At 38.9% G+C, this 9,637-nt stretch overlaps 1 protein-coding gene across 3 annotated transcripts in view; it reads left to right on the forward strand.

Annotated features, from left to right (window-relative positions):
- Window positions 1-5,607, forward strand: part of PCSK2 (proprotein convertase subtilisin/kexin type 2) — a 98,418-nt gene extending 92,811 nt beyond the window's left edge. For all 3 annotated transcript variants that reach the window (XM_064414891.1, XM_064414893.1, XM_064414892.1), the window contains 2 exons: window positions 47-274; window positions 3,889-5,607. In XM_064414891.1, coding sequence (XP_064270961.1) covers window positions 47-274; window positions 3,889-4,375 — 715 coding nt within the window. In that variant the 3' untranslated portion in view covers window positions 4,376-5,607. The remainder of the gene's footprint in view (window positions 1-46; window positions 275-3,888) is intronic.
- The last annotated feature ends 4,030 nt before the right edge of the window (window positions 5,608-9,637 follow it).

Genomic DNA, 9,637 nt, shown 5'->3' on the forward strand with positions numbered 1-9,637 from the left:
GCTTGGAAATAGTGTAATGTTTGTTTCGCATGTTGCTCTTCCACAGCTTGCATCTGACATGGAGAGACATGCAGCACCTGACAGTGCTCACCTCCAAGAGAAACCAGCTTCATGATGAGGTTCACAGGTGGCGTAGGAACGGCGTGGGGCTGGAGTTCAACCACTTGTTTGGTTATGGTGTCCTAGATGCAGGAGCCATGGTTAAGATGGCAAAAGACTGGAAGACTGTTCCTGAGAGATTCCATTGTGTTGGAGGGTCAATACAGGAACCTGAGTAAGTCTGAATAGTGTGGTGGGTGTGTTTGGCTTCTTCCAGGCATCTGGGAGACTGCAAACATACAATTATGTTGACAAAGACAGTTAAAGAAACTTAATGAGGATTTTACCTCATTGCCAGTAATAAGTTGATAAAACATTTTTTTATCAACAATGCTTGATGAAACTATATGATCTTTCAGTTCCTGACCTGCTGGGGCAGTAAATTCTATAGCCCACCTTATATGCTAGTGCCAGTAGTGTTAATAGCAACATCCATTTCTCCTGGGCACTCACAGGTATGTTTGTGCTAAAGTTTCTGTGAATAAAGAGCCTATCCCCAAATGAAAATCTGGGAGATGGGCACTGTAAATTACATAAACTGTTACCACATGAAATATCTATCAGCCAGGTCATATCTCATTGTGAGATTCTTCAGCAGACAATTTTATCTCCAGAAGACTGAAACAATCATCTACAGGTGCCAGCACTGAGCACTACAGCATTTAACTGTGCTTGCTTTAAGCTCTTCAGTTCTCTAATTTCAGGGTAGGTAGTCAGGTTATTTTCTGATTTACCTTTATGTGCTAAAGTGAATGAGTCAACAAATGAATGAATGAATACTAATTGACTACAATAGCTTTAGTTTAATTTAAGTAATTGAAATACTAACTTAATAATGGCCTAAATTATATCTATACAATTTGAAATTTGACTTTTCAGTGCCTTTTTTGAAGGGAACGTTATTCTTTTGGGAAAAGGAAACAAATCAGGATGCTACCATAGCACATAGCTTGCAAATTGAATTTGCATGATTCAAGGTTCTACAGCTGAGCTCTAATTTATCTGTCTTATGCATACTCACAGGTACAAAACAAATGAGAATACCAAATCTAGTTTTAGGCTATCTCTAGTATATTACTAATTAAATGCACAATAATCTCATTTATCTTAGGGCACTGAAATGGGGATCATCCTAGAGGAGGAGAGAACATTATTTCTGGAGGCTGTAAGGGATGCCTGACACATTTGTCAATTGCCTGACACATCTATATATTAACAGCACTGCTGTAATATTTGTGTTCCCCAATGAAAATGTCACTGACAGGAGATGATAAGCATTATGAAGTGTAACATGTAAATTTTTTGAATTGCACTGTAAAAAAAATAGCTAGCTAAGTCCCAGCATCTCCAGAGATTCTTTGGAAATGAAAACTCTGCATTTCTGCTGTGGATAAGTGGGTTATTCTTTCAGTTTGGTTTGCTGAAGCAACATTTTTTATATATATATATTCTCTATCTTTTAATTTAAATATAGATATTTCTATACATAACTTCTGTATTTGGTATAGATTTATGAAGGTGAGTAGTTGATATGGAGGTGTGTTTCAGAGCAGCATTGTCAATTAAGCAAAAGGCCAGGAAATAATTAACTGACATAATATACCGTGTCCTGAAAACAATCAGTATTTAAAATAGAAACATTTGTTAGCAACAGGAAATTATCCTGACAAGGGTTCTGGCTGGTTTAGGGAAATACAAAGTTTTCAGACAATGTAGTCCATTAATTGAGGAATAGGAGCACACAGGAGCTCCCTCTGCTCATCTCCCACTAGGTACTACACAAAAGTGGATGTACTATATATAATCTCCCACTGGCTACTAGGCCATGGACATACTATATATATTTGTATATATTTATCCACACACAAGTTGGGTAGTGGCCCATGGTAAGGCTGTGGAAAATCCACTTTCTCTTCTTCACCTTTGTGTCAGGCTTTTTCCTGGTTCTTTCTGCTTTTTTAGGAAAATTTCACCTAGACTACAATAATTACCCTAGTGAAGCAGAGACTATTCAATCCTAGTTAATAGGAAAGGGAAATAGAGGAAGCCTTTGCTCATGTTTTTAGAGAGCTGAGAGAACTTTTGCACTGCAGTACTTGAGAAGGTGGAGAGAACAGCTTTTTGCAGCTGTCAAGCCTTCTGCAGAGCAGATGTAGTGGGAACACATTGGTCTTGTTTCTTTGGGCTTTAGTCCGGACAGGAAGAAAATACTCGTACAGTGATGTCCCTCCTCATTAACTGAAGGAGATAAAACACTTGTCACATCTCTGGGAATGAAGCAGTGTTTGACAGAGCTTTGTCCACTGCATGAAAATGTTGTGAGACAACATGAATTCAGATTGAGTTGAGACTGAGGCTTCACATGCAGAGAAACTGCAAGCACGTGGCAAGTATGAAATTACAGTCCTTCACCTCTGTCTGCATGTAGTGCATTTTTCTTGTGCTTTGGCATGTAAAGTAAGTATCTCAAGGGTAGATGCTCAAATGTTTTAGCTATACAATATTCATGTTATGCCAACTTCTGCTCCATAATACTCAGATCAACACAGGTTTTTCAGTTTAAGGTAAATGCCTTGAGGATCTCAAACTAAATGATGTTTTGCTCTGCAAGTACTTCCAAGAAGGTAATGCTCTACGGAAGGAGGGCAGAGACTGGCCTGAGCCACTTAGTGATGTACCAAGTGTAATATCTGGAGCTCATCTCAAGAAGAAAAGAATTCCTGGAAGCAAGGCTTGACTGAAATGCTTTCACTGGTCTCCAAACAATGTGGTATTTCATTAGCAGAGGGAAAAAGCTGGTACTGATTTCTTTTGAAAAGAAGGTATTCATTACCACAGTGTAGTCAATGCCCTTCAAAAGATTTGAATTTGCACAACTAAGGTCAGGGAGAAGCCACTGGAAGACAAGATAATGACAAGGTGACTGGAGTCTTTTGTGACTTGGTCCCTTTTGTAATGATTGCTGTAATTCTTGTCTTTCAATTATTTCTTTTAGACAGAGGAAAATGTCACACTGCTCAAAGAATACTGATGGTGAAGATGTAGAGCATTTTTACACTTTCCATGTATTTTGCCAGCCAGTTTCTGAGGCACTGGGTAATTGAAGTTGCATCCTGACCCCAAGAGGTTTAGAAGGCACTTTACAGCCTCAGCTCCTGGGCCAGACAGCACTTTGGTAACTCGCTAAACATGTGCAGCTTCTCTCCTTGGTGCATGTACTCATGTACGGGAGGTGTTCAAGGATGGAAATCTTTATGGAAAACGATTTTTCAAATGAGCCAACTCCAGCATCCCACGTTTGTGCTGGTTTCCAAAGCAGAGCAAGGACATAGGCTTTAATGTGACTGCACGGAAATTCTGTGCAATTGGTTCCTCCAACACCTGAGAGCCATTTGCTGCTGTCATTTAAGGAAACTGACATGACTGACTACTCATGGTTCTTTTACTGAGTATGCACATTATTAGGTAACTACCCAATATAGTAGTGATAGGTAAAGACAGCCATTAATGTTAGTCCTTAAAGAGCAATATGTGCTTCTAAAATTGTATAACTTCTCTCTTTGTGTAGGTGTACATTTTATAATTATTTTCAAATTAAGGTTTTGGTATCATTTTCTTAAAGGGGAACATTTGCTTTCCAGCTAAGTTGGCAACTATTATTTCCTTACTTCTTCATGTATTAATAAGGAAAATCATACGGTGTTTTTCTGTGAGGCACTAAAACCCAGTAGTTGTAGCATAAGCCATATTGTACTGTTCTAATTTGCTTAATTATCTTTTGACCCACAGAAAGATACCACCAAGTGGCAAACTGTTCCTCACACTGACAACCGATGCGTGTGAGGGGAAGGAGAACTTTGTCCGGTACCTTGAACACGTGCAGGCAGTTATAACGGTGAATTCCACTCGGAGAGGAGACCTCAACATCAACATGACCTCACCGATGGGAACAAAGTCCATTCTGCTGAGCCGGCGCCCCAGGGATGACGACTCCAAGGTGGGTTTTGACAAATGGCCTTTCATGACGACTCACACTTGGGGAGAAGACCCCCGAGGCACCTGGGCCCTGGAGATTGGGTTTGTTGGCAGCCAGCCCCAGCGGGGTGTGCTGAAGGAGTGGACACTGATGCTGCATGGGACTCAGAGTGCACCATATATAGACCAAATCGTAAAAGATTATCAGTCCAAGCTGGCCATGTCCAAGAAGGAAGAGCTGGAAGAAGAGTTAGATGAAGCAGTGGAGAGAAGCCTGAAGAGTATACTGAGCAAGAAGTAGTGCTGTGTTGCATGACAGTGTCTTTCCTTCCCCAGACCCCTCTACTCACCATTCTACTATCCAAACCTCTGTGTTAGACGTATTACAATGATTGTCTCTGTAGACAAATTATCACCCTTTCTTGATTTCAAAGTCTTCTATCTCATCAATAATTATTTTAATTGCCACTGAAGCAGTCCGTTTTTTATCTCTAAACCACAAAATATACTCCCACCAAATACTATGTACAGTTTGTGACTGTAAATGATGATTTTTCTTTTGTGTCATACAAATAGGTAATAACCTGCAAAGAAGTTAATGGCTTTTCCCTTCATATTTCTGTGGTAAATGTTTGTATTAAAAAAAGAGTGAATTTTAACACTGGAAGTTGGTGATAATTGAGCACATTTTAAAAAATGACTGAGAGAGAGGGAATCACAAAGAGGTTGTCTGGGGAGATCTTTGAACATGCTCCTTCTGCATCATTGACTTCAGTGGGACTTCCTCCATTGGGTTCAACCAAAGTACCACTAGACCCCCACAAAAAGAAATAATCCAGAGATAAGGAAAATTCATCAATCTGATTGGCAGAAATCCAATTGTTTTGAGAGTTTTATTTCATATTACAGTTACACTACATGCACACTTCAGCTACAGGATGGATCAACAGATATGCAATAAGGAAGGCAAAGCGATGCCAAAGCTGGGTGGCAGGGAGAAGTGATTTGCAAACCGGGTCGGGGCCTCTTAGAAGCACAAGTCCCAGTTTTGCTGGAGTTTTTTTTTAGTTTGGTTGTTTGGGGGATTCTTTTCCTGTGTTGTTGTTCTTTGGGTTTGTTCTTTTTTTAATTATTATTTGTAATTTTGGCAATTTAAGTCAATTTACCATCTTACAGCAGAACAAGCACATAGGGATTAGCTGTAGGATTTCTGGCAGCTTGTGTGCATCTGCTGGTCTCTCTGCTGAGATTTTCTCCAGCATTATAAAATGAGGCTGTGTCAGCATTACCAAACACAGACACCCATTTTCTGGGGTTTATAACCCAGCTGCCAGTAAACTGCTGTGGGGAAAATTTGAAGCACACAGTTTCAGTCCCAAAGCAATTTTTAATTTAAATTTCTTTTTTTTAAGCTATATATTTGCTGGTATTATGTTATACAGATATATTTAAGGAGAAAAATATGCTGAAGTTATTAAAGTGTAATGCAATGTTGGCCTTCTTGAGAAATAAAATGTAGTATATTTGGGAAGATTTGTTGGCAGTCATTGTTTTTTCTGTTTAAAGTCAGTCCCATCTTGACTTTTTGGACATGAGTTAAAGTCCATTTCTCTCACCCTCAAGAGTGTGCTCTGGCTATTGCTGCAAAAGATAAAATTCTCCCTGTTGGGAATTACTGATGGAAGCAACCACTACATGTTCTCAGGTGTGAGATCCCAAATTTAACCTTTGAGAAATAAAGGGTCTTCATTCTGCAAATATTTAGGCACTTGCACTAAAGCCCATCATAGACCTACTCAAATGGTAATTTTAAGCAGGTATTTCAGATCTTTGCAGGACCCAAGATCTACATTTTAGCAGTGACTAGTTTCAGAGTTTTATTATGTATTTTTAATATGCAGAGTATGAATCTAAGATGTTTTAATAAGAGTTGTCCTGGTTGATCCGGTGCATAGTAGTAGAAACACATTTAGTAAGTAAATATTTATCTAACAAATTAAAAACTTAACCCAAAGGTTCTATGGTGGACGTGTTTCACTTAAGAATGTATGAGAATAATGTTAATTCAAGAGACTATCCATCTTTTATTTTTCCGTAAGAGGCCTGTTCTTTCCTTTTCCAAATGAAAAATAAACAGCTCAACCTACTCAAAGTCTATGTGAATTACACTCTAAAGCCAAGCCAAGCAGCCTCACACTACTCACAGGTTTCTCATTGTGTGCAGCAGTCCCATCAGAAAAATTTACCATATATATATATATATATATATTTATGCACACACCTGTGGTATCACTCTCTGTGTGTTTTATATATATATATATATATGTAAAACATAAAATATATATATATTCAGAGAACGTTACGTATATTTGCATATAAATATGTCTAGAATTACATATGGCATGTAATGTACAATACACATACATCATAACTTTTTGTGTGTATGTGACCAAAGAAAGAGGTTACTGAAAGTTTTTACTAGACTTCTAAAATTTGGAAAAGTTTTGGAATAAGAAAAGTCCATGTGGAACTCTAAATGAACATGTACATGACTTTCCATTGCATTCATGTAATTTTGCAGTTGTCTGTTAAATTATTAAATATCTTATAAAGCAGCAAAATAACTAGATGGCTGTCCATATTTTCATAATGCTGACATAATTTAGTAATTGAAAAATCACAATAATGAGTGATATACAGAAATGGTGAATTTTTATATAATTATATATATAAAACTACATTTATATACCATATAGAGATCTACTTCAAATTCTTGGGAATTTTTGCTTCAAGGGATCACTGAAAAATATGTCCGTTAGACTGAGTTTTTATGGTATTGTTGATGCAAAAGAAAGTTCATTTTTTAGTATTTATAATAAAAGGGAAAATTAAGCTCATGATGCAAAATAGGTGAGCCTTGTGATGATGTTTTATAATATCAGTAAAATAAAGAGCTGTTATAAACTGGCAGGTCCTATCATCATTGCTTATCTGAAGGTAAATGGGAGGTAAAATGCTGCTCTCAGTGTGATGGCTTCCTACTTCTCTGCTTTTTACACTGGTAAAGAAATTTGTATCCTGCATATACTGGATATGGAGAAGATAAAGAGTTGATAGCAGCAGATTATGAATAAAGTGTTTTATGTTAGCTGTGAAACTCTGTCACATACAAGATTCACGCCAAGGCTCGGAGGAGCTTTTTAAAATTTACATGGCATTATTTTCATGGTTCAAACCCATTGGCTCCAAAGTCAGCTCTGCAAAGGCAGCAGCAGGGCAGGTGCTGAGCTGCATTGGGAGGAGGAGGAGGAGGATCAGGAATAAAGACTGTGGCAGTTTTGCACTTCAGCTGATAAGCAGCTCTGCTCCCAAGGAAATGCTGCTGCAGATTTTTTTTTCCTCTGATGTTTCTTTGATTCACATTAAACCCCCTGTTTCCCTTTTCATCTCTACTTCCGCCCCATAATGTTTGGGTACTTTTTATCTCCTGTGTTCCCATGGCAGAAAGTGTATTTCATTTTATAATACTCTGTCATGTCTGGAGCAGTAAAATCTGGCAGGGAACCTCCTGATCTAGTTGTGGTTGCCACAGAAGTGAGAATGCACCTGTAGAAACCTGAGTCTCATTCCAGTCTCTTGTTGAATAGATGCTTGCAACTATTTCACCATTAAACTTTAGCATTTAAACACTTCATTGAGGATCTGCATTTAATGTAGAAGTTAGCCCCTAAAATTACAAGATTTACTGTACACTTCAGCATGGTCACTATTACCATATAGTGACTACTATACTTCTAGTAGTTTTCTATATAAGTTTCTTACAAATATACAGAAAGTTTACAGATTGTAGCAGAATTTAGCCCTCACTTCTTCTTAGTCCTTGACTTCTGCTGTTTGCTGCCCAGGCAATGCAGTATGTGATTTCCCTCGGCAGTAAGTGCCATCAAACAAGATTTAGGAGCAGTTCTTACATCACACTGAAATGCTGAGCAAGGGTTACAGCCATCATAAACCAGGTCTGGGTTAGCAGCCCCTGGTGACACCACAGCACAAAAAGGATTAAGGTGGTGGACGTATTCACACACTGGACACCTCACCCAGGCTGTCCTGACATTGCCTCCTTGCCATTGAATGTATTGCAGTGAAATCAGATGGGCTGGGAGAGGGGGAAAAATACCCAGTTCCATCTAGTTACTGCCTGCCTGAACCTATCTATACTCTGCTTTGTGACAGAATTATTAAACAGCCTGCCTATTGCTGCAATGAGGGTAGGTTTGGGGGGTTTTGTTTTGTTTACCTTGCAGCAGTCAAATTCTTTCAGCAGCAATTATTCTGGGCAGTTGCTACCAGGTCACCAGAGCCCAGCCTGCATAGGTATTGATAAATTTCTTCTCTGCAGTTATTTACACTGTTAATATATTAAACTGAAAAGCAACACGCTCTAGTAAGCCATGTCTGGAGTAAACTCCCACAGCATTCCAATAAACCAGCATCAACAAAAAGTCCTGACTAAAATTGTGACTGTGAGAGTCACCTGTCCCTGTTTCAAAGATGCCACTTTACCAGACCTAACAATCACAGTAGATCAGATGCTACACCTGTGCTGGACCTCATGAATGAAATAACCCAACATATTATTGAAGGAAAGCCTTGGGTGCTGTGAGGAATTTCTTGATCTCAGACTTGTCAACTCAAATGGCTTTTAACCTTGCTTTGCTGCAGCTGACAGGAGTTAACAGGCAAAAAGAAAAGGCACAACAATGCTGGAAGCTGAAATGAAAACAGAGAACTGGCTTTGGATTGAACAAGAAATGTGTAGAGACTAATCTAGTACCACCCTTCAGTAAGTCTTGGGCTTTAGTGGGATCATTTGTGTGCCTGGAGTCAAGCTGAGGCCTAAATGGTGTATGAGCACTTTAAGTAGAGCTCACTATTTATGCACATACAAGCAAAATATTTCCTTTCCCTGATTTTTTCTTTGTGTTTTTTTGTTTGTTTTCTTGAGCGGAAAGTTTCTGGGAGCTGCAAGACTCTGTTGTTGCTGCAAGTGTTGCTTTTTGCTTCCCCAGGCATGGGGAGCTAGAAAGGTGCTTCTTATTCCAGCAATCCTGTGGAGGACAATTGACTGCAGGTGACAGGAGTGAGACAGGATCCTGTGGCAGTATGAAACTCTACAGTCCAAGGAAGTACTTTAAATACCTAAATACTCAGTCTATGGCTGCAGTCAGCTCAAAAGCTCGTTGGCATTCATAAGTACATTAGTTGTGTTGGTGAAGGACAAACAGTAGATTTTGTAAGGGAGATCTCCCTTCAGGGAATTTTATTCTAAGAGCAGTAAGAGCTTATCTTGAATACAGCAAGTTTGTCTTTATTGCCAAAAAGAAAGGTCTGCTAAGCTCTTTGCTATTTAAAGACTCTAAAAGGGAGAGATTTTGGAACAGGTTATTTAAGAGGTATCCAGCCCTTTCCCTGGGAAACCTCCTGCACACCAGTCAGGTGATATTTACAAGTAGGTCTGTGAGTCCATGTTGTAGGCAAAATAAACCCACAGTGAGTATCTTTG

The sequence above is a fragment of the Passer domesticus genome, chromosome 3 (assembly GCF_036417665.1).
Source record: "Passer domesticus isolate bPasDom1 chromosome 3, bPasDom1.hap1, whole genome shotgun sequence".
NCBI classification, from domain to species: Eukaryota; Metazoa; Chordata; class Aves; order Passeriformes; family Passeridae; genus Passer; species Passer domesticus.